General features: G+C 54.4%; 1 protein-coding gene across 13 annotated transcripts; it reads left to right on the forward strand.

Moving 5' to 3' along the window:
* The first annotated feature begins 200 nt into the window (after window positions 1-200).
* KASH5 (KASH domain containing 5) lies at window positions 201-25,563 on the forward strand. 13 transcript variants are annotated; one of them, XR_008423288.1, is made up of 20 exons: window positions 202-407; window positions 3,013-3,150; window positions 6,578-6,682; window positions 7,188-7,374; window positions 7,864-7,928; window positions 9,146-9,212; window positions 9,361-9,609; window positions 10,050-10,167; window positions 10,500-10,550; window positions 15,566-15,643; window positions 15,902-15,958; window positions 16,265-16,324; window positions 16,991-17,055; window positions 17,219-17,306; window positions 17,547-17,675; window positions 20,543-20,601; window positions 22,358-22,403; window positions 23,863-24,001; window positions 24,131-24,195; window positions 24,281-24,311. XR_008423288.1 is itself a non-coding variant. In XM_053905613.1 (20 exons), the coding sequence occupies exons 1-20, from the start codon at window positions 386-388 to the stop codon at window positions 24,656-24,658; spliced, it is 1,911 nt and encodes a 636-aa protein (XP_053761588.1). In that variant the 5' UTR covers window positions 202-385; the 3' UTR covers window positions 24,659-25,563. The 13 variants fall into 13 exon arrangements, 9 of the variants coding, with proteins under 9 accessions (XP_053761592.1, XP_053761588.1, XP_053761590.1 ...); XM_053905613.1 differs by lacking the exon at window positions 23,863-24,001 and adding an exon at window positions 24,517-25,563 and having other exon boundaries at window positions 24,278-24,397; XM_053905615.1 differs by lacking the exon at window positions 23,863-24,001 and adding an exon at window positions 24,517-25,563 and having other exon boundaries at window positions 22,358-22,397; window positions 24,278-24,397.
* The last annotated feature ends 1,455 nt before the right edge of the window (window positions 25,564-27,018 follow it).

The following is a 27,018-nucleotide window of genomic DNA, read 5'->3' on the forward strand; positions in this document are numbered from 1 at the left end:
CTATAGGGAATGAATGAAACTGTTTGAGAAACAGTCTTTCAGGGATCTGTTAATACATCGTGACCAGAGCCACAAAGGGCGCGGCAGTGGTGAGGCAAGGCGGGGTAGGAACATCATTGTGACGGCGATGGGCAGCCTTGCACGGAAGAGAGGGCAAAAAGGGCGTGACTTAGAAGCTGATGAAAAGTGGGGGATGGACAAGGGGTCCCTCAATCCAACTGGCCCATGGCACCCAAGCTTGAGGCCGGAGAGAGGACCCCAACGTAGGGGACGCAGGCGCCCCTCGCTTCCGCTGCCTGCCGCCCTCCCTCCAGCTTTGGCCCTCCGGGCCAATACGCGTGCACCCGCTCGGCCAGGCTGGGTGCGCGCCCGGACAGTCCTGCGCATGCGCGGCGTCCCGGGTGCAGGTAACCCACAAGACTAGAGCGAGCCTTCCCCCGGTGTGCGCCTGCGTCGTGGGGAGGCGCCCAGGTGGGGCGGGGCTTAGGCGCCGCGCGCGCCCTCGGTCTCGCCCCAACGTTTTTCTGGCGGGAACGGCGCACGTGTACCTTCTTCCCGAGCAACTGCCGTTGGTAGGTCGTGGGCCCCGGCTGTGTCCTGAGAGCGGGACGTGGGCTCAGGGACGCCCGGGATGTGGTGGGGTTCCCCAGAGAAGCCCCGCCAGAGCCCCCCAAATCCCAGGGCACGGTCCCCAATATCAAGGCCTTCCAAACCTTGTTAAAAGTTTTCGTGAAATCCTGATGGAAACCCCTCGGAAATACTGAGAAGGACTCCTAGGAAGTGTGATAGATGAGCCCTGAAATCTTGTCAGAATCTTCTAGAGATTCTGCCAGACTTCTCCCTCGGACCCTGCCAGACTACCCCGCAAAAATCCTGTTACGCTCCCTTCCCAAATCAGAGAACCCCCGCCCCTCCCCGCGCCCCGCCGAAATCCTGTCAGAGATTCCCGGAAATCTTGTCAAACCCACCAAAAATCCTGTCAGGTTCCCCTCCCAAATCCAGACACCCCCAGAACTCCAGAGACGCCCCGGAAATCTGGTCAGAGACCCTCTTGGAACCCAGAGACCCCTTTCAAATCCGAACCCCTTTAATTCCTGCCTGTGTCCTCCCCCTGCTCCAGCCTCCCTGTGGAAGACCCTCCGTGATTGACGAGAGCCTCCCTCAGCCCCTCACTGGGAGTTTATCCCCCAGTCCCTGTCAGAAGCACCCGGTGCCAGACCCTTCCCCCCCCCCCCAGATCCCACAGCCATCACCCCCCTTCTGCACCCCCCAGCATTGTCCAAACCCTGGAAGGCTCTCTCTTCAAAGGCTGCTTTTTCTAGAACATTCTAAAAGCTGCCAAGAAGCGTGCACTCCAGGGCTGTGGACCCGGCTGGCGCCAGGGAGAGCAGGGTGTGGGGAGTACTTGGTGAGGAAAGGCATGACGAGCAGGTGGGGTGAGGACAGACAGACCCCAGGTGACCCTATGTGGGCCATTTGCCCCAGTGTGCCCAGTGTAGCCCCGATGGGCATAGTTGTCCAGCGTAATTATTAATAGCACCCTTCTTACTCTTTTACTTTTTTTTTAAGTTTTTAAAGTTTTTTTAAGTTTGTAAGTTTTTTTTTTTTTTTTTTGAAGTTGAGACAGACAGTGTGAGCTAGGGAGGGACAGAGAGAGAATCCCAAGCAGGCCCCTCACTGTCGGCACAGAGCCCGATGTGGAGCTTGAACTCACAAAACTGTGAGATCGTGACCTGAGCCAAAACCAAGAGTCAGACGCTTAACCGACTGAGCCACCCGAGTGCCCCAACACTCTTCTCGCTCTTGACAGTGTCCTGGGATTGGGACGATAAGTCGTACGGGTGGACAACCTGGTTATAATGGAGGTAGGGCAGGGCATTGTCAGGGCACAGAGGAGGGAGGCCCTCACTGGTCCCTAGGGGACCCCAGGGACTCAGGGAAGGCTTCCCAGGGAAGCTGTGAGCCAGGAGGGGCCACATGTGAGGATGGTGCGTGTGGTACCACCTGGGCCTGGGAAGACCACGCAAAGGTGCAGAACTCCCACGGCTGTGATGAGCGGGAGGGGCCTAGAGGTCAGCCAGTGGAGAGAAAAGTGACAAAAAGGGGCCAGGAAATGCAGGGACGACGACTCTGTCCCACACCAGCCAGAGGGGCTAGGACTTAGCCCTGAGGGCACTAGGGATCCATGGCAGGGATTGGCGCAGGAGAGAGATGGGGTCCAACTCGCACGGGAGGCCAGTAGTTCCAAATACAGACTGATCCGGCAGAATGTCGGTAGCCCAGGGTGGTGTGGGAACCCAGAGACGGCAGCTGGTTCAGAAACATTTTCCCAGAGGAGGAGATAGGTAAGCCAAGGCAGGAAGGGCTGGAAAGGAAGGCGTCCCAGTCAGGTACCCCAAGGTGGGGACAGCCAGTCCAGTTTGGGGGAGAGCACGCAGTTCAGATTTGCTGGAACAGCAAGTGTGATTTGGGGTAGGGAGGCGGGCAGGGCCAGGCTGTGCAAGGCCTTCAATGCCAGGTCCAGGGTCTAGGCTCTGTCCCTGGGGTACTGGGGAGCCACGGGAGAACACTGAGCAGGTCAGCTCTGGGGCGCTGCTGGGGATGGACGGGGAGGGAAAGACTAGAGACTGGGAGGCCGGGAGGAGGGTGGGCCCAGGGCCCAGGGGGAGAGGATGGAACCCAGAGCTGTAGGGAAGGAGAGGAGGGGTCAAGTTAGAATCATAGGGCAAGAGGGACAAGGCTAGGGACTTGACAGGCTGTGGGGAGGAGGTGGGGGAGGGAAGCAAGGAGGCAGTGACCCCCACCCACCAGCCCCCTCTTTGATCTCTGCTGCCCACTCCTTGGCCCCCCATTTTCCCAGCCCACACCTCCAATTCATAAAACAGGTCTGAGCGGGAGCTGCTCCGGTTGAGGCAGGGGTGGGCAAACAGGTTCTGAGAACCCAGAGCGGCCTGGGGCACAGGTGGGGCAGGGTGGCTGGTCTGAGGAGGCCATTCCCCTTTGTCCTTCCAGGAGCTCTTGGAGCAGACGATCCTTTACCAGTCCCTCCCAGTGATGGGGGCAGGCTGTTAGTTTCTCCAGCAGCTGTGGAGCGACCAGGGTGGCCCATGGATGTCCCAGAGGGCCGGGCGGGTGGCCCCGCTGCAAAAAGTAGGTGGCTGGGCCCCTGTTCACCCCAAGGGAGGATGAGGAGGGGGCAGTGGGTGAGTGGGTGCCAGCTTGGGGACTTGAGAGAGGTGGCTTAGGGTGACTGAGCCTCCACTTTGGTGCCGGGTGGGAGGGAGGGAGCTATCTTTGATGAAGTGCCCATGTGCGCCCACCTGTCTGGATACCGTATCTCCTTTGTTCTGGGGAAACTACAGCAGAAACCTTAGCAAGCTCTGTTCCTTCCTCCCTAATGACCTGCTGGGTCGCCCCTCACTAGTCATTCAGATCTCTGCTTTCTGAAAAGCCTTTCACATTCCCTCCCGTCTCCTGCTTCTCTTCATAGCACTGCTTAGTCTCTGTCTCTCCCACTGGGACATGAGTTGGGTCTTTTTTGTTTTGGGTTTTTTTTTTTGGTTTGTTTTTTAATGTTTATTTAATTTTGAGAGAGAGAGTGGGAGCAGGAGAGGGGCAGAGGGGGAGGAGGACAGAGGCTCTGAAGTGGGCTGTGCACTGCATTGACAGCAGTGAGCCCAAGCCTGATGCGGGGCTTGAACTCTCAGACTGTGAGATCATGACCTGAGCCAAAGTCAGAAGCTCAACCGACTGACCCACCCGGGCGTCCCGACATGGGGGTCTGTCTGTTTTATTCACTCTGGCATTCCTGGTCCCTAGAGCTGTGCTGACCAACATGTGAGCCATAAATGTAATTTTAAATTTTGTTACTAGCCACATTTAAAGGTAAAAAGAAACAGGCAAAATGGAATGGGAATAATAGATTTTACTTAACCTGATGTGTCCAAAATGGTATCCTTTCAGCATGTAATTAATATAAAAATGTATTAGGGATATTCTTTTTTTTTCACACTAGGACTTCAAGATCTGGTGTGTGGTTTACACTAATAGAGCATCTCAATTCACACTCGCCACAGTTCAAGCACTCAAGAAACTTATGTGGCAAGTGGCTGCCCTATTGGTTAGCGCCGCCCTAGAACAATGTCTGACATGTAGGAGCTCAATTATTGTTCTTGATTTGTTTGGATGGATGCAAACCAAGGGGGTGTGAAAGCCGGCTTGGGGAGGAAGACGCTGGGTTGCCCTCTCTGAAATTCATCTGCTAAGTGGGAGAGCCCGATGTGATGGGGGAGGAGGCTCCCACCCTTGGGGAGAGGCAGGGCCGCTTTCTTAGAGGCTCCCAGCATCCAGCAGCAGAGCCTGTGTCTTTTCTCAAAGCCGCAGGCCTGGACTCTGGCCTCAGGAGTCTTTCCAGAGGGGAAGGTAGGAGGCAGACACCTGGGTGCGGGAGGCAGCGCCAGGGCTGGCGGACCGAGTGACCGACATCAAAACTTCTCCGGCACCAGCAGAGGGCGTGCGGGCCCAGAGGATCCCTTGGGCCGGGGCTGAGCCGCCTTTGGGAGGCTCCTGAAGGAAAGGGAAGGCCACACCCGGGAGAGATGGAGACAGAGGAAGGCTGGGGGGAAAAAGCCAGAGAGACAGCAGGGCAAGGAGAGAGAAGGCTTGGGGAATGGAGAATCACTGAGATATGGGAAAAGAAGCCCAGAGCTGGAGACACGGGGAAGAAAATGGGGGCAAGGAACACAGAGACAGAGAGGCAGGGCCCCAGGAAGAGAGAGATGGGGAGGAAGATGGAAAGAAAGAGCCAGAGAGAAAACTAGAGAACGGCAGAGACAGAGACACAGAGAGAGGTAGAGACACGGAGGATGGAAATGAAGGGAAAGGAACAGAACAGCACAGGCAGAGTGACATCTTCCTGAGGGGCCCCAGATAGACACGTGGGGGTCCTCTGAGCCAGACGTCCTGGGTTGACTCTGGCTGAGCAGCCCTGGGGAGTGACCTCGCTGGACCTCAGGGTCCTCCTTCATAACCTGGGGAGCACAGTGAGAGGCGAACACTGCACATTCAGGTAAAGCCCCAGCATGGGCCCTGGTGTCTCCTCTAATTGTGGGTTCCTTCTCCCCTTCCCTAATAGCATGGGTTCAAACCTGCGGGGGCTGAATGTTAGCTGTCTACAATGAACCCTGGAGATTAAAAGGAATTAGAGCACCCATGGGTGCCTGGCTGGCTCAGGGTCGTGAGTTCAAGGCCCACATTGGGCATGGAGACTACTTAAAAAAAAAAAAAAAAAAAAAAAGAGCCAGGGCAAGTTCCTAACTACTCTGTGTCTCACTCACCTCATCTGTAAAGTGGGGCTAAAAATAGCAGTGGCCGTGGTCCATACAAAACCCTCAGAAGAGGAAGGGCACCTACTCATTTGCTAAATGAATGTTCAATTCTGTTATCGAGCCTCCACCATGCGCCAGGCCTTCCTTCTGCCCAGAGCCTTTCCAGATTTTCTCATTTCTTCTCTAGGAGGGAGGGAACACCAGCCCCATTTTCCAGAGGAAGAAACTGAGGCTCAGAGAGTCTGCGTTCCTTGCTCGGGTTGCCCCTTGGGTCAGCCAAACCCAGCAGCCTGTGCCAGGCCTGCCGCTATACCCAGTTGTTCAAGGGTGGGGACCCTTGCAGGTCACTTCCAGTCCCAGAGAAGTGGACCCCAGTAATCCCTGGGGTAGAGGATCTTCCCCTGTATCGTGGAGAATTTATTGAGTGCCTGTATATGCAGGCACTGTTGATACAGCCGTGGACAAACAGACGTGGGGGCGTTTACATTGTGTGTCTGTGCTGGGAGGTCTCTTCCCACACACAAACCTAACCCTCCCAGCCCTGGTAAGGAGGAATCACTACCTGCCCATTTTACTGGTGGAGAAACTGAGGCTTCGAAAGGAGAATGGACTTGCCCATAGTCACGTAGCTGGGCTATGAGCTCCTAACCACTCCCCCACCACTCACCCTACCTAGCTCACCCATCCCCTCTCATCTCGGGCCCCTGGCTGTGGGCTGCAATGACGCCAGCCCCGCCTGGGGATTCAGGTAGGAAAGACAACCGGCCCCCCCAGGCAGGCTGGGAAACCGGAGATGTGGCCGGCAGAATCGATCCAGGCTGCCCTCGCCTTATTGGATTGTTCCTGGCTCCTGGGCCCCCCTTCACCCTCAGCTCCTCCCAGAATCCTCTCTTCTTTGCCCTCCTCTGCCCCAGCCCCCTCTGAGCAGAGCCTGGGAGGCCAGGGAAGAAAGGAGGAAAGGGTGATTTCAGAGCCTTGTTTGTTATCTGGGCTCCTGAGCTGCTCAGACACAAAGGATTAGAAGCAGGGGGTACTTCCTGGCCTGAAAGAGGGGCCCATATCCTCAGGATGGGGACCAAGGAGGCCCTTACTGTTGCTGTCCCCAGCCCGAGCTTCCTGCTGTTCCCCACCAGCCCTAACTCCAGGTAGCTCAGGATGAATTCACTCCCCTCTGCAGGAGCACAGGACCTGGGGTCACTCCTCGTCTTGTTCCCCTTCTCATGGGCGGGCTGGCCCTCTTGTCTCCTCAGTGTATCTCTGGGACCAGCTGGAGGAGGGGAGCCTGGGGACGCTGCTGAGCTTAGAGGAGCAAATACTCAACTCGACGTTCGAAGCTTGTGACCCCCAGAGGACAGGTGGGGGACAGGATGAGAGCCTGGCAGCCCTGGACGTGGGAGACACAAGGAATAATAAGGGACAGAGATGGGGAGGCTGGAAACTGGGAAGCTGTAAAGAGAGGGATGGGCTAGGGCCCTTTCTTGGGGGTCCTACAGAAAAATGGGTGATTGTAGGAAGCTTCTGGAAGGATTGGATAAAGGGACCGAGGCCTTTCAGGGTGAGGACATTAATGGAAGAGGGTAGGGCCTAGGGAGAGGGAGGGAGGGCAGCCACTGAGGGCCTGATGGGGCATAGCAGGTCCTCTTGGGTCCACCCTGTGAGTGGTGATGACTGGGCTCCATTTCCAGGTGAAGAGTTCAACTTAGAGGAGGGGAAAGGACTTGCCCAAAGTGTCTCAGTTAAGCCATGATGCAGAGGTGCTGCCAGCCCAGCCATTGGCATCCTGCTTTCAAGCCATTGCCTGTCCCTACTCCCCTCCCCCCCACTTGCCCTAGACTCCCTCACGGCATGCTTTGTCCCCAGGTATCGTGACTGTGACCCACGTACTAGCCTACCTGGAGGCTGTGACAGGACGGGGCTCCCAGGATGCACGCCTCCAAACACTGGCCTGCAACCTGGACCCCAATGGGGAGGGCCCTCAGGCCACTGTGGACTTGGACACCTTCCTGGTCGTCATGCGGGACTGGATTGCTGCCTGTCAGTTGGATGGGTGGGTCTCTGCACCTCTCCCCTCCCCCCCCCCCCGGAAGTCCTTCCTGAGATCTAACCTCATTCATACCTGCTTACTGCAGCCAGCACCCTTTGGGCACAGGGACCTACTGTGGTTTGGAGGAGGCTGAGGAGGAGCGAAAAGTAAAGAGATGGGGTTGGGGGGAATGGGGTGGAAAGTCTGAAGACAAAGTTCCTGGGATGGGGAAGCAGAAATAAAAGGGGCTGGAAGGAAAAGTTGGGGTGTTAGGGGGCTGACTGAGGCCCCTCCCCATCCCTTCTCCAAACGCAGGCCTTGCCTCTCCTGCTTTTCCATCTGGCCCAGGGCTCTTGCCATCTGGCCTTACCTTCCTCCCCACGGTGGTGCTGTCCATGCTCTCTGGCTCTCACCTGACCCGGCCCCTCCTCCTGCCACCAGCAATCCCCCTTCGTGGCTGGTCAGGATTGGGGGTGGCTGCAGGGGGCTCTAAGCCTCATCCCTTTGATACAGGGGATTAGAGCTGGAAGAGGAGACAGCCTTCGAGGGGGCCCTGACCTCCCAGCAACCGCCATCTGGTGAGACTACTATATATAGAATGAAGCAGGAAGGCCCGGGGTCAGACAGTGGGGGGACTTCCCACCTGGAGACAGAGCCAGGGGCATAGGGTGGGACCCTTGGAACCTTAGCTCCATCCTGGAGCTGTGAGTTTGGCTTTCTAGGCACCTCCATGACTGCCTTCCCTCCTTTCTTGACCTTTTGGGGTTTTTTTCTTCAGGGGTTGGTTCCGAGTCCTCCTCCTAACCCCAGCCTATCACAGAGGCCCGTAAGGCCCTGCCCACCTCTCCTTGTCAGCTCTCTCCAGCTCCGCCTGCTCTCTAGTCCCTGCTCCCTTGGGCCTCCTGGCTCAGCCTCTAATGCACTCAGTGCCTGCCCACCACGGTCCTCCCCTCAGGTTATTCCCCCTAAACTTCCCACACCTGGGGAACCCTCTGTGGGGAAGCCCTGGGAGGCCCAGGCTAAGGTCCCTGGCAGTCCAGGCTCACTCACAGCCCTCCTATCCTGTAAAAACATGATTAACCGATTAAGTTACCTGCCATGCTATTTGGTTAGTTGATTCGCTCACCATTTTATCCCTGGGACCTCACACACAGGAGGCATGCCGTAAAAAGTGTTCCCATTATACCTTATAAAACCAAACAAAAGCAAAAAAAAAAAAAAAAAATACAGCTTCCTGGACATTCCCTTAAACTTTCTCCAGTTGGGCTTGGGGGCCAGGGGAGGGTCAGGTCAGCTCCTGTTGAGGAAACACCCCTCTGGGTGGGGGAAGGCTGGAGGCCAGGAGGCTGGGGATGAGGTTGTGGTGAGGAGAGGGCGAGGAAGAGGAGAGGGCGAAGCCTGAGCCAGGACTGGCTGACACAGAGAGGAGAGGAGGACAGAGAATGGGGGAGGAGGGCAGGAGGGCCTGGGCTCCAGTGGACTGTGGGGATGAGCCAGGACAGCCGAGTGGCCGGGAGGGAGGGATACTGGGAGGAAGAACAGGTTTGGGGGCAGCTAAGGTGCTGCCTCATCTTGGATGTGACGGAATCGGGGCTATGAGTGAGGGCCAGCTTTTGCTCAAGGTGCCAGTGAGCAAAAGGCCTTTCACTTGGTGGATGTAATTGTAGCCCCAGGAGTAGATGACATGACCCACAACAAATGTGAGGGCGAGGCTAGCGGAGGCCAAGCCCGAGTTCTGGGGTGGCCCAACACCTAAGGTCACCGGGGAGCCCACCACCCTGTCTGTCTTCCCCAGGATGCCCAGAAGCTGAGGAGCCAGCCAACCTGGAGAGCTTTGGAGGCGAAGACCCCAGACCTGAGCTGTACCTATTCTCTCCCCCGCTGCCCTCCAGCCTCCATGTCATAGGGCTTGGGGTCCTTCGGGAGTGGGTGAGGGATGGGGGGAGGGGTGCTGTGCTGATGGCTCCAGGAGAGCGGGGCAGTCTCTCTCCTGTCTCTCTCTCTCTCCAGAAGAACCTCAGGTCCCCACCACCCCCACCCCAACCTGGGAAAGGAGGTCGGAGCTGTGGCCAGTGACCTGTTCCTCCCTGACCCCAGGCCCGCCACAGCTGACCTGCTGAGCAGCCTGGAGGACCTGGAGCTCAGCAACCGCAGGCTGGCCGGGGAGAACGCCAAGCTCCAGCGCAGCGTGGAGACAGCGGAGGAGGGATCTGCGCGCCTCGGGGAGGAGATTGCAGCCCTGCGCAAGCAGCTTCGCAGGTGGGCCGGTGCACCTGTGTCCCTCCTGACCAGGCTTTCCTCCCCCACCCTCACCCCCGTCACTCTCCTCTCCGCATGCTCTCTCTGCACCTCCTGCCCTGTCTTCAACCCTGCACTCTCCCTTTCTCTTTTGCTCTTTTTCTTTTGTGTCTCCCTAGTTCTTGTCTCTTGGTCTCTTGGGTTCAGACTTCCCTCTTCATTTTTCTCTGAGTCTCCGTGTCAGCAGCCTATCCCTTTCTCTATGCTCCTGTCCATCATGATTCCCCTATTTTAGTCCTCCTGCTTTCTCTGGGTCTCTGTCCCACCCCCTTAGTCTTTTAGGTAGAAACTGGGTCTCTGTGCCCCACCCCCAGGTCTCTGTCACTTCCAGCTCTGAGTGGATCAATCTCTATGGTCTCTGTTTCCCTCCTGCGTGGCCCATCTGCCCCGCCCCCACTCAGTACCCAGCAGGCTCTGCAGTGTGCCAAGGCTGTGGATGAGGAGCTGGAGGATCTGAAGACTCTGGCCAAGAGCCTGGAGGAGCAGAATCGCAGCCTCCTGGCCCAGGCCCGACAGACGGTGGGTTCTGGGCAAGGGGCACGAAGGTGCCTTCTCCCTTTCTTAAAGAGTCTGAGCAGCGGTGTCTGACTGTGAAATGGGAAGGTGCAGAGGTTACCCTGGCTTCCTCCCTTCCTCCAGGTCCTGCTTGCTCCTGACTTAGGGCTCAGATCGATTTGCCATCCCTTTTATGACAAAGGGGACAGCAGGAGCCATCAGGGCTCCCAGACCCCTTCTCCCAGCCTTGCTCCTTAATGACCCAGACCCGAGATGTGTTCCCAGGTGGGGGAGAAGGGCAATATGGGGGCAAGGAGGTCCTGAGAAAGCCTTTGTCCTCTTTCGCGGCTGCTCAGGAAAAGGAACAGCAGCATCTGGTGGCCGAGATGGAGACTCTGCAGGAGGAGGTGAGCTGAGGCCCAGTGCCCACCCCATCCCTTCCCCGGTCCTCAGGATCTTCCCCTCCCCGCCCCGTCTGCCCCAAACATCCTCAGTAGCCTGCACCCACTCTGTAGAGGGAGACCCCAGAATCCCAATAACATATGAATGTTTCTGAAGGTCACATCACTGCATGTGAGGACTGCTGTGGTTAGTAAGAGTGAGGGGCGTGGGGCAGACTGCCTGGGTCCATGCTGGAGCTGCCTCCATAAGCATGGGTCAGTCTATTGCTTCTCTGTACCTCAGTGTCCTCACCTGTAACAATGGGCAAAATAATAGAATCTCCCTCACTGGGTTGTGTGAGATTTAAACAAAAGGATGCTTATAGAGTATTAGGTATGAGGCAGGACCATTGGAAGTGTTCACTGAAAGTTAACCAGTATTGTTCATATATTAGCATTTTTATGGTGGGAAGAATACAGGCCTTGAAATCAGTGAGTTCAAATCCCATCACTGCCACTTACAAGATGGGCCACCTTTAGGCATGTGACTTCTCCTTCCCGAGCCTTTGTTAAATCCAGATCCATCTAGTCATCTTAGATGGAAATTAAACTCATCAATTGATAATGAAAATCGTCACTACCCCCCACAAGGTGGCATCTAAGTTGCTGGAGACCCACACAGCATCTCAGTGCTCCAGGAGGTGGCGGTCCTCGCTCAACATCTGCTCTCTCTGCTGGTCACAAGATTGATGTTCCTCATCCCATCTGGTCCTCGTCCTTAGTCACCACCACACGCTGGCATCCACTGGGAGGCGGGCATTGCCTCTGGTGTCTGGATGTACAGTCCTCACTGCACCTGCTGGTGGTGGCCCTCTGGACCCCCCAGCACACGGGAGCCTCTGGGGCTCTCCCTCAGCCACTTCCATACCCTTCAGGGGCCAAAGAGGAGGCTTGGCTACTTCCCTGAGACTCTTTGTGGCCATAGGGGGCCTCATGGGTCTCTCTCAGCCTCTGCTTCTCACACAGCTATCTCTACTCTGTTATTCACAGGCCTTGTTGGGGCTGAGACTGAGCTGAGAAATGTTCTCTGATTCCCAGAGCTCCCAGGGGTTGTGTTGTTCAATAGCATCCTTCCTCTTCACCCCCCACCTTAGCTAACCCGGGGCTGGGGGCTGGCTCAGGGCATGTTTCCCCTCTACTGCTCTCTTTTTTGACCCTCCTGCACCCCTCCCCTGACCTAAAGATCTTTGCTGAGTCCAGGCAATGATATTGATTCTGCCCGATCCCCCCAAATCTCTTTGTCCTACATCTGTATTGTAGCTTTTGTATTCAAATCCGAAACTTTTCCACTATTGTTCTCTGGCTCTTCCATGAGAGTTCCATCATTTGGAACAATGGGAATTGCCACAAGATGGCTGCCACAATGTGAGGCATGGGGTGTAGCCAGGAAGTAACTGTTTCTTCCAGAACATCACTTTTTAAGAACAGGGAGAAATTCTCCCTAAAGCCCCATGGCAGAACCTCCCTCTTCTATGTTACTGGACAAAGTGATATCATATGATTATAGCCACACCACTCCCTGGCATGGGTAATCCAACCGCTGATGGGCCAGAATACTTACAGCTCCAAGGAAGAGAACACAGAAGAAATGGTGGCTTCAATCCAAAGGGCACTCATTTCTGTAACAAGAGGCTTTGAAGGTCTCTGGATTGGTTTGGTGATTCAGGTTTGTTCATCTGCTTGTGGCCTCGTGATCATAGATGGCTGCAGCAGCTCTGCCCTCACGGTCTCATCCAAATCAGGACAAAGAGGGACAGGGGAGCCCAGCTAATGCTTCTCGCATAGCTCTCTTTTCATCAGAAGGAAAAGGCTTCCCAGGAGCACCCCCACTGTACCCACCACCCCAGCATACCTCTCTTCCATCTCGCTGGCAAGAACTGGACCGCGTGACACCCCCAGCTGTGAGGGAGGCTCAGCCTCTGGAGTGGGAGATGAACAAGTCAGAGGGGATGAGAATGGCTGCTGGGTTAGCTAACAAGCCACTTCTGAATCCTCCGAGATTTTCCATCCTCCGAATTTCCATCTCATTCACCCCAGACCAGGACCCACCTGCCCACGTGGAGAGTGGACCCCCAATGAAAGCAGAAGAAAGAATAAGCAGGGTGAATTGCAGCCAGAAGTCTGGGCCTCCTCCCAGCCCAGAAGGCCCACTGCCAGGTCAAGTGCCTTGAGCGGTGCCTGGGGCATCCTAGGCGCTCGATAAACCAGAGCTATTCTTGGTTGCTTCCCCTCCACCTATCCCCTCCCCGCGGCAGCCTACAGAGCATCTATAGATCGACTTCTCAAGTTACAGTAGAATAATGCTAGAGTAGGGGACACTCAGACACTCGGTTTTCCTACAGAGAATCTACAGAGCAGGGCTCAGGTTACTGCAGAAGAAGGCGGGAGAGGCTGAGTAACCAGGTTCCCTGCCGAGTGGCCCAGGATCCAGCCTGCAAATCCCCTACCAGGTGGACAGATGTTGACACAGCATTCCTGGTCCGTCCTTCCTCTGCCCTTCACCTGGCAGCCCAGGCCGCTGAGACTGAGCGTGAGGGCCCACTGATGGAGGATTTGGAGCCGAGCCAGCTGGAGAGAAGGAGGAGTTGGCCTGGGTATCCCCAGGGGCACTGAGAGGAGGGGTGTGGCGAGGGAAGTCCACCTGCCTCTTTGCGCTGAAATGCTTTTTGCCCCTGGCTGCTTCCCATCGAAGTCAGTGCAAGTTGCTATAGTATTGGTGCCTGGAAACTCCAGACTGGATTTGGGGCCGTTCTATTCTCAGATCTCACAGCATGGCTGGCCTGTGCTGCCCTCTCCCAGCCCCCTTTTTCTCTCAGATCATTCTCCTCACCCTGGAGGACTCAGGGTGCCCCAACACTGCTTCTTCAGGAACCCCCTCATCCGGGCTCCCACAAGGCCCAGGGGCTAAGCTTCATCAGAGTCTGCCTCCCATGTTGTCATCATCTACTTCTGCACCGGTCTCCACCTCTAGCAATGAGCTCCCCTGAGGGGAGAGACGAAGCTGGTTCCCCGTTCTCTCCCAGGGCTATGTCTGGCTCAGAGAATCTGGGGGTTATAATTGCAGCATTTAGAGTCAGATTTGGGTTTGAATCCACTCACTCACCATTTAGAGTTTCTTAGTCCCTCCACTCCTCAATTTCCTCTGCAAAATTGGGACAGGGGAGGTGATCCCAATAAAAACATTAACACTTGGGACAACCAGACGTTACATTCTTCCTGAATGGTGCAAGAGGACACGTTTAGCAGCACCCGTGAAATCTTCCTGCCAAAAAATGGAACAGGAGCTTGGCCAGGGCCCTGGATCTACTCACCAGTTTAGAGGAAATAAAGAGGTTGGAGGAACGGGGTGAACATCCCGCACAGGGAATGAGAACTCAGTAAGTCAAATCCAAATGCCCCTGTTCTACAGGACAAATAACCTGATTTCTTCCACAAAAGAAGGGCCCTCAAAAATGCCATGGTTGGGGAGGTGGGTGACCACTGTCAGATGAAAAGGAGACATTTCAACTAAAAGCCACGGTGGACCTCATTTTGATCCTCATACAAACTAAATAAATGTGAAAAGACATTTGTGAGATAACTAAAATGAAAAAACGAAACAAAAACATAGGGAGTGCCTGGCTGGCTTACTTGGAGGAGCGTGCAACTCTTGATCTCAGGGTTGTGAGTTCGAGCCCCATGTTGAGTAGAGAGATTACTTAAATAAATAAACTTTTTTTTTTTTAAAGCACCAATTCAGTATGAGACAACAGTAGGGAATGATCCATTTTAAGATGATGGTGGTATTGTGAGTTTACTAAAGTGAAAATTCCTCAAGTAGGAAACAAAAATGCCAGAGTAGTTATAGGTGAAATAATGTGATATCTGGCATTTGCTTTTGAATCATCTGGTAAACAAAACAAAAGCCTTGGAGGATAGGGAAGAAACTGGGGAAATGTATATAATTATCAAAGTTGGGTGATGGGCCGTGCACATTCATTGTACTGTTATTTTCACATATGTGTGTGAAAAGCACTTACAAAGTTTTGAAGATATCTTTAAAATTATGCATTTTACATTTCCTGAACATGTTGGTATATGCCAGGCAATTACCATATACCATATATGTTTTGTGCTTATTATATGTAGTGACATGTGTTTGCATGAATTATCACCTGTATAACCCGGGGCAAGTTGCACAACTGTTCTGTGCTAGACTTGCCTTCATCTTTACAATGAGGTAGTAAAGGGGTATCTGGATGGCTCAGTTAGTTCAGCGACAGACTCTTGATTTCAGCTCAGGTCATGATCTCACAGTTCATGAGTTTGAGCCCTGCGTCAGGCTCCACGCTAACAGTGTGGAGCCTGCTTAGGATTCTCTCTCTCCCTCTGTCTGCCCCTCTCCCACTATTTCTCTCTCTCTCTCTCTCTCAAAAGAAATAAACTTAAAAAAAAAAACAAAAAACAATGGGGGATAAGAAATGAGTTAACACTTGCAAAGCACTCAGTACAGGTTAGCAGTCACCATTAGCTCATTTAATCCACACAGCAACCCTATGAAGTAGGTCTATCTCATCTCCATTTTTTTAATAAGTTGTTTTAACGTTTATTTACTTTTGAGAGAGAGAGAGAACGCGAGTGAGGGAGGGGTAGAGAAAGAGGGAGACGCAGAAACTGAGGCAGGCTCCAGGCTCTGAGCTGTCAGCACAGAGCCCAACGCGGGGCTCAAACTCATGAATTTGAGATCATGACCTGAGCCGAAGTCGGAGATTGAAATGACTGAGCCACCCAGGCAGCTCTCATCTCTGTTTTTACAGACGAGCACCCAGTGATGCGCAGAGAAATCAAAACTGAGATCTTACAGGATGGTTGGAGGGATTAAATGGGCCAAAACATAGAAAGTGCTTAGCATGAGGCCTATTGCATATCAGCTGTTCAGGAAATGTCAGCTGTGAGTACTAACATGTGCCGGAGGGGACATGACCGGTTGTTCGTTCTTCCAGAACGGGAAACTACTGGCTGAGCGGGACGGAGTGAAGAGGAGAAGTGAGGAGCTGGCCACAGAAAAGGACGCTTTGAAGGTGGAACCTCTTCCTCCTGCCATTTTTACCAGTTTCAGCCACTCTGGCCTAGTGAGAACCGGGGACTTCCATCAAGCCATCAGGCTCCCAGGGCTCCGGGCAGCTTGGCTGAAATCCCTCTCGGGATAGCTGATGTCCAGAGACATCGTGGGAGGTTGAGGAGAGGGGCTCGAGAGAGCTGGGTGGGCCGGGGAGGGCAGCGCCTGCTGAGGCAAGTCCCGGAAGGCCGGACAGATGGACGGGCTCCTTCCTTGGCAGCGGCAGCTCTTTGAATGTGAACGCCTCATTTGCCAACGAGATGCTGTCCTCTCTGAGGTGAGGGGCCCTAGGGTGGTAAGGGGACATTCACCTTCCATATGTGCCTGGCCATCTCCCGCCCCTAGTCTAGAAAGGGAGGTCCCGCCAGGATCTCCTCCATGGATATGCAGCCTGGAGAGGTCAGAGGGTTCCCTGCTCCCAACACCAGGCTCACAAGCATGACCCTGCAGGATCTAGAAACCTGGTGCTTTCCCTCAGGCCCTAGCTCTTCCCCCCAAGCTCACCCTTCCAGTCTCCCCTACCCCTTGCCTCAGTGTCTCTCTGGGGCTGGGCCCAGTCTCAGTTACCTTTGGGCCTTCCCAGCGTACTCAACATGCAGAGAGTCTGGCCAAGACCTTGGAGGAGTACAGAACGATGACCCAGGTAGGCGGCTGCCCTCCCACCCTCGGCCCCCTGCCCAGCCCCGCTCTTTTGCCGTCTCTGGGATCTGCTGCCTCTCTCTGTTCCTGCCCATCTTTTGTGGAGTCTCTATACCTGGTTTCTTCCATCTCTACTACTGTGTGTCTCTCCCTCTCTGTTTCCATCTCTCTCTCTGCCTTTTCTCTTGTTCTCTGCTCCTTCCTTTCTCTCTCACTCTGTGTATCTCCATCTTGGGTCCACTTTCATTCTTTGTGGGGGTCTTCTCACCGCATCTCCCCTGCTCATCTTGCTCTGTGTCTGCCTTTCTTCGATCTAGTCTGTCCGTCTCCAGGGGTCACTACTCTCTGTTGGTCCCTGGTTGTTATGAGTCTCTTACACCCTGCGTGTCTTTTGCCCCCCTGTGAATCTGTGTCCATCCATGTCTTTTGTTCTGTGCGTCTCCGTCTCTGCCTTCCTTTTCTTAATTTTCCTGGCCAGTAGGTTACCTTCTAGGTTCCTGCTGCTCTCTGTCTCTCGTTGGCTTCCTAAGTTTCTTCTCCTTGTCTCTTGGGAATATGTGTCTGGAGAGCTCAAAAAAGTTGGGGAAGTAGAAGTGACGGTAAGGGGAGCCCAAGGCTGGGAGGTAGAGAAGGACAGAGAGGCCAGGGTCCCCCACTGCCCCCTTTGCAGGAACTGAGGCTGGAAATCTCACACCTGGAGGAGCAGCTGAGTCAGATCCATGAGGGGCCGGATGAGTGAGTGGAACGTCAGGGGTGGAGGAGGCAGGAGGAGAGCCCAAAGGCAGGGACCCCCGGCCTCCAGCCACAAGGTGGGCAGGGCCACGACCCCAGAGTAGGTGGACCGAGAGGTAGTAGGCAGGCACAGAGAGAGCCTTCTCCCTCCTGACGGTGTCACCAGGCTACCGGAAGGGGCCCAGGTGAGAAGAGCGGGCTGGACCCAGGTGCTGCCCCCGTCACTGGGCGTGGAGATCCAGGCCATTCGGCAGGTGGGCCCAGCTCCATGGAAACACCCCAACCCCCAGCCGGCCACGGCTCTGACCCAGCCCTGATTCTCACCCCACCCCATCTGCCCCCCAGGACCATCTCCGTCCTCAACCCCATCCCTACCCCGACCCAGCCTCATGCCAGCCCCCTGCCCTCCCCCACCCCATGCCTCAGCCCATCTCCATCCCCATCATCTGCCTTCACCCTGGCATCCCTGGTCTCAGAAATGCCTTCCCTCCCAGAAACAAGAAGTGGCAGACTCCGCTCTCTCCAGCCCTCTCTGTGGAGTGTGGCAGTGGGAGGAGGTCATCATCGAGACTGAGACAGACAAGGAAGCTGAGTTTCCACCTGAAGCCCCAGCTGGGGCAGAGGTGAGCATGGGAGGGGCTCAGAGGCCACCGGCGTCCAGGACCTGGGAAAGGGGCCTGGGGCTCCACGTGCCACCAGCTTGTTGCCCATCCCACAGGCAAGTGTTGAAGGGCCTGCTGGACACAGAGCCCAAGCCAGACAGGACACCATCCCTGCCCCCTAGAGACCAGCTCGGGAGTGCAATAGACCGTAAACAAAGCAAACACAAATTGCCTGCTGGTAGTTTTTGTCAGGTGGAAAACACTGTCAGGAATCATTATTTACCAGGGTCTGCAGGGGGAAGGTAAGACGTGAAGCATTCTTCCAGACACCGGAAAGATACGTTAAGCTTTTACTTTTGGGTTTTTTGGGGGGTGGTTTTTGCATGTGTGTTTTTTTGTTGGTTTTATTTTTCTAAAACTTTTACTTTTTGGATGCAAGCACCTTTAGGAAAAGCTTAGCAAGCCCACTGTGAAATCTTGAACTCAACCAATAGCTGTTGTTTTGGGACTTCTGTAATTGCCTGAACAGTATTTCAACACCCTTTGAAACAACTGGCACAGCTCATCTTCAGTGTCCACAACAGAAAAGTGAGATTTTAATCCATTCGTGCCAGAAGTCTTTGTTTTTTGTTTTTTGTTTTTTTCCAGAGAAAATATTGCTCACAGCTCTGTAACTGCATCATCTTGAGAATTATACTGCTTCAGAATTACCTGTTTACCATTGGGTTTTTTAATGTTTATTCTTATTTATTTTTGAAAGAGAGAAAGAGAACAGCAGGGGTGGGACAGAGAGAGAGAGAGGGAGACAGAATCTGAAGCAGGCTCCAAGTCATCAGCACAGAGCCTGACACAGGGCTCCATCTCACAAACTGTGAGATCATGGCCTGAGCTGGAATCGGACGCTTAACCGACTGAGCCACCCAGGTGTGCCTACCATTCTTTGGGTTTTTTTTTTAATTTTTTAGGTTTATTTATATTTTTAAGAGAGAGAGAGAAAGAGAACGAGTGGGGAGGGGCAGAGAGAGAGGGAGAGAGAGAATCCCAAGCAGAGTCTGCACCAGCAGCACAGAGCCTGGTGCAGGGCTCGAACTTATGAACCGAACCATGAGATTGTGACCTGAGCTGAAATCAAGAGTCAAGAGTAAGTCGGGACACTTAACCAACTGAGCTACCCAGGCGCCCCCGTTTACCATTCTTAAAGGAGAAACTTGTCTCTCTGCTCACGTTTTCCCTGGATTGAGAGATGCTTCTGTGTTTCCCTTCGACACCAGTGCTGTTTGATTTTTCATTTACCTCCCCCAGCATCTCTGTGAGGTAGACATCCTCATCCCTCATCCTGTCACGTATGGGAAACTGAGGCTCAGATAGGTCACACATCCCCAGTCACACAGCCTATGGGCAGCAGAGTCACAGCCCTCAGGGGACGTGTAAGTTAGAGTGGATTCTGCTGTGAGCTCTCTGATGCCCCATCCAGGGGCACGGAGACCCAGGCTTCTGGCCGCCACCTGCTCTGGGTCCTGGAGCTACCACGTGGAGCCGCTTGGGGCCAGAGGGAGAGATTGTGCAGAGCGGCCATCCTAATGCAGGACGATGGGTGTGCAGAGGTGGGCGGCAGGCCCTGAGGGAGCCCAGCGAAGGGGGCACCTGTGTCAGGTGGGAGACTGGAGAGGTGTCACAGGGAAACTGACACTTGAGCTTGTTTGGGGAAAACAAGAGGGAGAAGTGGTGTGAGGAAAGAGATGCCTTCCTGGCAGCACAAAAGCATGTAACATGCTCGGAAAGCAGAGGGAGTTGAGGTGTCTAGTGAGCCGGGAGGCCATATCACGACAGGGATTCCCTGAAAATCAGGCTGGGAGACTCTACTTTTCCCCATCGAGCCACAGGAGCCACAGGAGGCACAGGAGGGCTGAGAGCGGGGAGGGACGAGGTCAGCTCTGAATGTAGAAAGACTCCTTGCGGCCCACATGGATTCTGATTAGAGGCCAGGAGGCCAGGGAGGAGGCTGGGGCAAGAGTCCAGAGGATGAAGTCTGAGCCAGGCCAGGGCCCTGGGATGGAGAAAGAGGAATGACGGGCAGAGAAAAGTAGGGCGGGGGGACACAGCTGCAGGCAAGTGGGCTGGGCACGCAGAGTGCTGGGAAGGGAGAAGCCAGAAAGATGCCAAACTTATACTGCGACCTAGTGAGATGCAGATCCTGAGGGGCATTTGGGGGGCTACCTGAGGTCAATGGGTACACAAGGCTGGAGCTCAGGAATGTATTTAGAAAACAATATCAAGTCGGTGGTCCGGGCCACACACGGAGATGTCTCCGGAGAAAACAGGACCTGGATCCCGAAGGAGAACAGCTGTGGAGCTGCCCAAGACCAGGAACCTGGGAGGGAAAGGGGATCTGAAGGGAAACACTGAGCCTCCTTTGGGTCCACGTGAGTGTGAGAAGTTTGTGGGAGTACGAGAGGTTTGGGGGACCTGGACTCCTGGGTCCTGAATAGAAAGGGGTCCAGAACAACTCTCCTGTTTCTGGCTTCTGCTCTGAGAGGGATGCAGAGCCAGCCTCAGTGACAGAGCCCAAGAGGAGGGCAGGTCCTAGATGCAGGAGGTGAATTCTTTTTTTTTTTTTTTTTTTTAATGTTTGTTTATTTTTGAGAGAGACAGAGACAGAATGCGAGTGGGTTAGGGGCAGAGAGAGAGGGAGACACAGAATCCAAAGCAGGCTCCAGGCTCCAAGCTGTCAGCACAGAGCCCAACGCGGGGCTCAAACTCACAAGCTGCAAGATCATGACTTGAGCCAAAGTCAGACGCTCAACCAACTGAGCCACCCAGGCGCCCCAAGGTGGTGAATTCTTGCAGGTGTCGCAGCCTGGGAGACCTAACCTGTTCTTTTCCCACAGAGAAACTTCCAGGGAGAGCCAGCGCACCCTCAAGGAGGAAGGAAGGAGCAATCGATGTGGTAAGAAGCTTGTTCCTTCCAGAGCCATCCCCCTGCGTTGAGGTAACACCAAATTCTTGGATGAATTTGAATAGCATACAAGGACTGGAAGAGCCCTGGGGGAGCTGCTCATCATTCATTCATTCACTCACTCATTCCTTCACACTGAGGCCATCCTGGGCCTGTGACCCAGGATGAGTCACACCCAGCCCTGCCTTCAGCATCTCTTAGCCTAGAGGGACACAGACTCTGACCTGGCTGGCTCTGTGAGAACATCTGACACTTCACTCCACCTTCGGGGGAGGCTTCCCTGGGAGGTAATGCTTGAATGGAGTCCTGTAGGAGCAATTTTCATCTAGGAGACTCTCAGACAAGAAGACAGTTGTCAGGCAGATGGGACAGCTCAGTCACTAGGTCACTGAACACACTTCTCCCAAGGCCTCCAGGGAACCCTGGGATGAATGAAACCCATTGGGTCAAGGGCGAACACCCATGTAGTTACAAGACAATCGGGGACTCTAGAATCAGACAGCCTGGGTTCAAATCCCAGCTTGGTGACTTAGTGATGGGGTGGCGGGCCATGGAACCCCAGCCTTGTGATTGTTCCGAAGCTTAGATGCAGGCCTCCAAGGAGAGATAAAGCACTAGATGTCTGGGCCCACTCTCCTCTGGGGCCCTGGCCTTGGGGCCTTCCACACCCCCTCCTCTTTTTCAGGCTCTCCGCTGAGGCAGCTAATGAGGCTTCCTGCCACCAGCCTCTAATTGGGCTCCTCTGAGAAAGCTGAGATTGGGCGGGAGGGGGGCTCCAGAGCTGTGACCTTCCCTAGCGTCACCAGGGAGGGGAGGGAGGGGAGAAGGGGCTGAGCAGCGACAGGGGCGGGGGCTGGCCATCTGAGTTTCCCAGGAGCAGGACAGTGTGACTCACAGATTGGGAAGCAAGGGAGGTAGTGAATCCTGTGGTCCCTAACAATGGGTAGGGGTGAAGGCTCGATCCGAGAGGAGCTGGGGGAGGAGCCACCTGGGTCCCAAGTAGAAGTCCCAGGGGATGAGACACCTCTGTGTCTGACTGGGGGCTTCCCAGCCTAGCTGACTTTGGGGTGCTAATTGAAGAAACAGCTGTGTCCTGAGGTTGTCAAAGTGGTAGTAGCTGGAGGATGGATCCCTGAACCCAGATGAAGGTGGTAGCTGGTGGTGTGGACGTCTGGGTCTCTGAGGGGCCTTTGGGCCAGACAGCTTGAGGTCTGAGTCTCCAAAGAGGCACTTCAGAGAGCTGTAGCCCTCGGGGGAGCAGAGGGTGGATGCTCGCCCACCCCAGAGAATGACTTGTGGGGTGGGGGGAATTGCTCACACAGTTGGCTTCTGGAATCTCAGTCCTAAAAGTAGATCCAGTAAGACTGAGACTCACTAAAAGTGGCACGGCCCACCAGGCACAAAGTGGGGGGTGGGGTCTGGACTGCCCCGGAGTCTGGGAGAGCCCTGAGTCTCTGGTGTTGGGAGAGTAGAAGAGAAGCCGTGGCTCCCAGCTAAGGCATCAGCTGGAAACATAGCAGCTGAGAAAGCCAGTTGTATGAAGAGCGTGTTGAAAATTCCCCTGCAAAATACATACGCTGACCTACACACAGCAGTTTGCTCTTGGGGCTCCAGGACACCCCCACGCTCATCCATGATGCCCGGTCTGCATTAAGACCCCTGCTTTAAAGGTTCATCCAGCTCCATAGTGGGCAAAGGGAAGCTAGGCAGAAGGAAGATGCTTGCAGTGACTTTTTTGTCTTCTCAGGTTACCCAGAAGACAGGAAGAGGAGGAAGCAGAGACCCAGGTCAGGGTAGGCAGTCCCCAGCACCCCTCCCCAGCCCCTACCTACTCCAGGCCCTGGAGGAGGTTGCTGTACGGGCAGCTCCTCCCAGCCTTCACCCCACACCCCCACTTCTCCTGAGCAGACAGAAAAATCATTTGGCCAAGAGATAACAAGGCCCTTGCTATAGCTAATGAGAGCGGACGGTGCTGTGGGGGGAGGCCTGCAGGCCAGTGGGCGGCCAGAATGTTCCCAGGGGACCCCCCAAGCACATACACAGGGCTGCAGCCGCTAAGCCACAGGCCTCACAGACGTGGCTACACCCCCGGAATGCGAAAATGCACACGCACATGCGCCCACACACAGGAAGGGGGCAGGCCCTCCCCAGCCAGCCCCAGAACTCCCTGGGGCACAGCGCCTGTCACAGCCCCCTTGCCTATCACCACACACACCCGCTACTTTGTTCCTCAAAGTGGCAGGGCACAGGGTGAGGTGCGGGTGACAGTCCCCATTCTCTGGCAAGGAAAGGGAAGGAAGGAAGCCTGGAGAGGAGGGGTGAGGAGCCTGGGTCCTCAGGTTAGGAATGTGAGAGCCCAAATGTACACCTGGTATCTGAGCTCTTTCAGGCTCCAGACCATCCAACGTGGTCTCTCTGAACAGCCTGACCCCAAAGCCACCTCCTACTCCCTTCCATGGAGACTGGTACCCTCCTCAGTTATCCTCACAGCTGAATGACAATGATCTTTACCTAGCTGTCAGGGTGGGGTGAGGGTTAAGGACCATGTGTAAAGGGCCTGGCACAGAACAGGTGTACATTAGGTGGCAGTGGTCAAGGTGGTGGCTGAGACTGGTGTTCCTGTTATTCCTTATTGTTACTATTGCCATCAGCATCATCCATGGAACAAAAGTGTGGGTGTGAAAGCCTGAGAGCAACAGAGGGGATGAGATGGCCCCTGGACAAATATTTGGGGCTTTTTTTTTTTTAAGTTTATTTTTGAGAGAGAGAGAGAGACAGAGAGAGAGAGAGAGAGGAAATGCAAGCAAGTGGAGGAGGGGCACAAAGAGGGAGACAGAATCAGAAGCAGGCTCCAGGCAGGCTCCAGGCTCTGAGCTGTCAGCACAGAGCCCAACAAGGGGCTCAAACTCACGAACCACGAGATCATGACCTGAGCTGAAGTTGGACACTTAACCAGTTGAGCCACCCAGACTCCCCTTTGGGGCTTTAATCTTAAGGCACCTGCAGGTTCTGATACAGGCAGGGAGACAGACCCAAAGAGAGTGCCCACGCTGGACTAGGCCCAGCACAATGTTGGACTCCTGGAGAAGATGAGGTCTCTGCCCTCTGGGAACTTGGATCCTTCCAGAATCAGATGCAAATGGAGCTAGCAATATTGAACAGCACACGCAATTACCCAGTGCTCACTCAGTGCCAGAAACTGTTCCAAGCACCCTCCGCTATTTTGCTTTTTACCTGTGTTCCCTCAGGCAGACTCTCCTTCAGCCCTGTGAGGTGGGTACATGTCAACGACCCTGTGCCCAGATGGGGAAAGTGGGGCATGGAGACGTGGGGTGACATTCCAGAGGACACGCAGTGGAAGCTGGCAGAGCTGGGAAGCCCACCTGGTGGTGTATCTCACGGCACTGAGCCACTGTGTTCCAACCCCTTCCACGCAGTCACTTCTGTCCACTGGGCTAAACCAAGGGCCTCTCCTAATCCAGGAGCCAGTGTCTCAAGTCCGTTTCCTTTGTCCTTTCAGGCCAACCTCCCCATCCCTCTGGGAGACCCTCACCCTGGAGACATTCCAGGAAGCCTTCCTGAGAGGTAACAGGACCCACGGGGACTGGAAGGGACCTGGAGGTAGGGGAAAGTCTGGCATGATTGCCCCATCCTTTTTTCTGCCTAGTAGCCCTGCCAAGCCAGATCTGCAGCGATCCCTGGTGCCTGTGGTGAAAGAGCTGGTCCCAGTCAGCAGGCCGGACTGGGGCCAGCTCTGCCTGGCCCCCCTGCACCCCCAGCCGCTCAGGTGTGACCCAAGGCAGTCCCGGAAGGGAGGGTGATGGTCACACACGGGGACATTGCCCACCGCTGAGACTCTGGCAGCTCCCTGGCCCCTCCCTAAACTCTGTACTGCCCCCCCACCAGGGTCACCCGGCACCCGCTGATCCCCGCTCCAGTCCTGGGGCTGCTGCTGCTGCTGCTTCTCTCTGTCTTGCTGCTGGGCCAGTCCCCACCTCCGACCTGGCCCCACCTTCAGCTCTGCTACCTTCAGCCGCCCCCAGTGTGAGACACCCCGAGTAAGGTCTAGTCAATGACCGCCCCGGGACTCTTTCTACTGTTATTACCATTGTTGTGCCATCGTTACCTGGGAGCACCCCAGTTCGGGGACCCCAGATACAGTACTCCAGGATCCGCACCCCCATACTGGGTTTTTAGGTGATGTCTTTTGTTTTGGTTTGGTTTTTTGATATTGGTGACTACATTTCTTAATAGCAAACATATCCAATAATGGACTAAATACTAGGTGGGTATTTTTCTCATGAAACAAATCTGGAGAAGGACAGCTGTGGGCCCACAGCTCAGAGTCTCCACAACTTGGGGGCCAGGAGGGCTGTGATTCTCTATGATTCTCTTGGCCCTTCCCTTTTGCTCAGGAGATGGCAGGCATAGCTTCACACGTCGCACCTGCAGGAAGGGTGCACCTTTTTTAAAGAAGAAGCGGTAGCCTTCTCAGGGCCAGCAGCAGACCTGTGTTTATGTCTCACTGGCCAAAATCTCTTGTTGTGACCACTCTTAGCTGCGAGAGAGGCTCGGAGACCGAGCACCCTCCTGGCAGACAGAGGGAGAAAGAGATGTGGGCCGGGCTCACCCCACAGATGTCCTGTGCGGTCCAAACAGCCCATGGGAAATGGACCAGTGTGCCATTTGTTCACTCATCACTTCCTGCTCATTTGTTTGCCACAATTAGACCTTCGAAGATAAAGCTGTAGAAAAACAGGCCCTCCAATGCCAGGCTGGGGAGTGCTGGTTTGCTCCTAAGGATGATGGGAGCTCTGGGAGATTTTATTGCTTGTTTTTGGTTACTTAGGTTTTAACTGAGACGTAACTTATGTACACATAAATGGATGTGCTCTCTTTGGCAGCACATATACTAAAGTTGGAACCATACAGATAAATGGACAAAATCTTAAAGTCTCAGGTGCATGAATTTTTGCATATGTAAACACCCATGAAAGCAAAATCTGGGTCAACATATAGAACAGTTTCAGCACTGCAGAGGCTTCATGAGGAGAGTTCCGAGCAAGTTGGGAGGGTCAGAGTCACCCCTATTTAAAGGCAGATAGTGATAGAGGTAACGGTAGGTTCCATGTGAGCCCACAAAATGCACTTACGCCCTCCCAGGAGGATAGAGAATCTGTCCCAGTTAGGTGGCATCTGTGTGTAAGTCTTGAAAGATGAGTAAGGTTTGTTGCAGTGAGCAGGGACCGACCGAAGGTGTCACAGGCAGAGGGAACAGTGTGTGTGCAGACCAGGTGGTGGGAAAGCGCCTCAGTGTGTAGAGAGCTATAGAAAGCACTATGTTGCTGGGATTTAAAAAAAAGGGGGGGGAATTTGGAGCCAGGAAAGAAGCTACAGAGGTGGTGAGGAGAGAGAGAGAGAGAGGCAAGAGCCCATGGAGGGTTTTGAACACCAGCCCAAGTGCCCAAGAAAGGGCTGTGAGCAGGGAAAGGGCAGAATCAATGATGGGTGGGGGACAGAGCTTCGATCCTGCACAGGGGATGAATAGAAGTGAGGCTGGAGGCAGGAGGTGGGGAGAAGGCTAGAGCCGTGGTCCAGGCGGCAGAGGACGAAGCCTGAGCTGCACTGGGGATGTGGATGGAAAGAAGGGGAAGGGCAGAGAGGCAGAGTGGCAAGGATGGAGACAGAGACTGATGGCTGTGAAGGAGGATGAAGAAGGAAGGGGCAAGGACAGCACGAGGGTCTGACCCAGTGACTGGTAGACAGTGAAGCATCTCCAAAACAGGAAACCAGGAGGAAGAGTGGGTTTGGGGGAACACCCAGCCCCTGTGGGATGGGGTGAGTGTCAGGGTTCCAAGATGTGGCTGGAGCCCTCAGCCTTGAACCCGCAGTCTGGAGATGGGGGTGTAGGTGTTATTCCCTGTGGATGGTGATTGACATTTGGGGGAATTGCTGAAATTTCCTGGGGAAAAGAGAGGGGAGAGGGGAAGACTTCTAGGCACCATTTCATGAAAAGCCTCAAATGCTAGTCAAGACATCTAGAGAGGAAGTAAGGTATGGAAGGAGCGCAGGCCAAGACCCAACCACCAGGCCCTCCAGCCAAAAGCCTGTAAAGCTCCTCCCAGGGTTGTGAGTTTCAAAGAGCCAATGCGGGTGCAATATTTACAGGAGTGCCCGGCATATGGTAACTGCCCATAACTTTAATCCCATTTCTCCATGAGAGTTATGGAAAGGTCTAGACTTTACAGATTTGGGTTCCAGTTACCCTTCTGTCCTTTACTGTCGCTGATAACTTGGGGGAATTACTCTTGACTTTTAGAGTCTTATTTGTGAAATTGGGCCAACCCGGGTTGGTGTTGAGGAGTATAGTTATTCATTCATTATTCAATATTTCTGAATCAGAGAAGC

This window comes from Panthera pardus, unplaced genomic scaffold (assembly GCF_024362965.1).
Source record: "Panthera pardus isolate Hobbes unplaced genomic scaffold, ASM2436296v1 HiC_scaffold_18, whole genome shotgun sequence".
Lineage (NCBI taxonomy): Eukaryota > Metazoa > Chordata > Mammalia > Carnivora > Felidae > Panthera > Panthera pardus.

What these genes read in the sequence shown, in the direction of transcription:
- KASH5 (XM_053905613.1), top strand. Translation starts at nt 386, where the DNA reads ATGCGCGGCGTCCCGGGTGCAG. An exon ending in GCTGCCTGTCAGTTGGATGG is followed by an intron (nt 7,375 to 7,863) that starts GTGGGTCTCTGC and finishes CCTTTGATACAG; the next exon opens with GGGATTAGAGCTGGAAGAGG. An exon ending in CCAGGAAGCCTTCCTGAGAG is followed by an intron (nt 24,196 to 24,277) that starts GTAACAGGACCC and finishes TTTTCTGCCTAG; the next exon opens with TAGCCCTGCCAAGCCAGATC.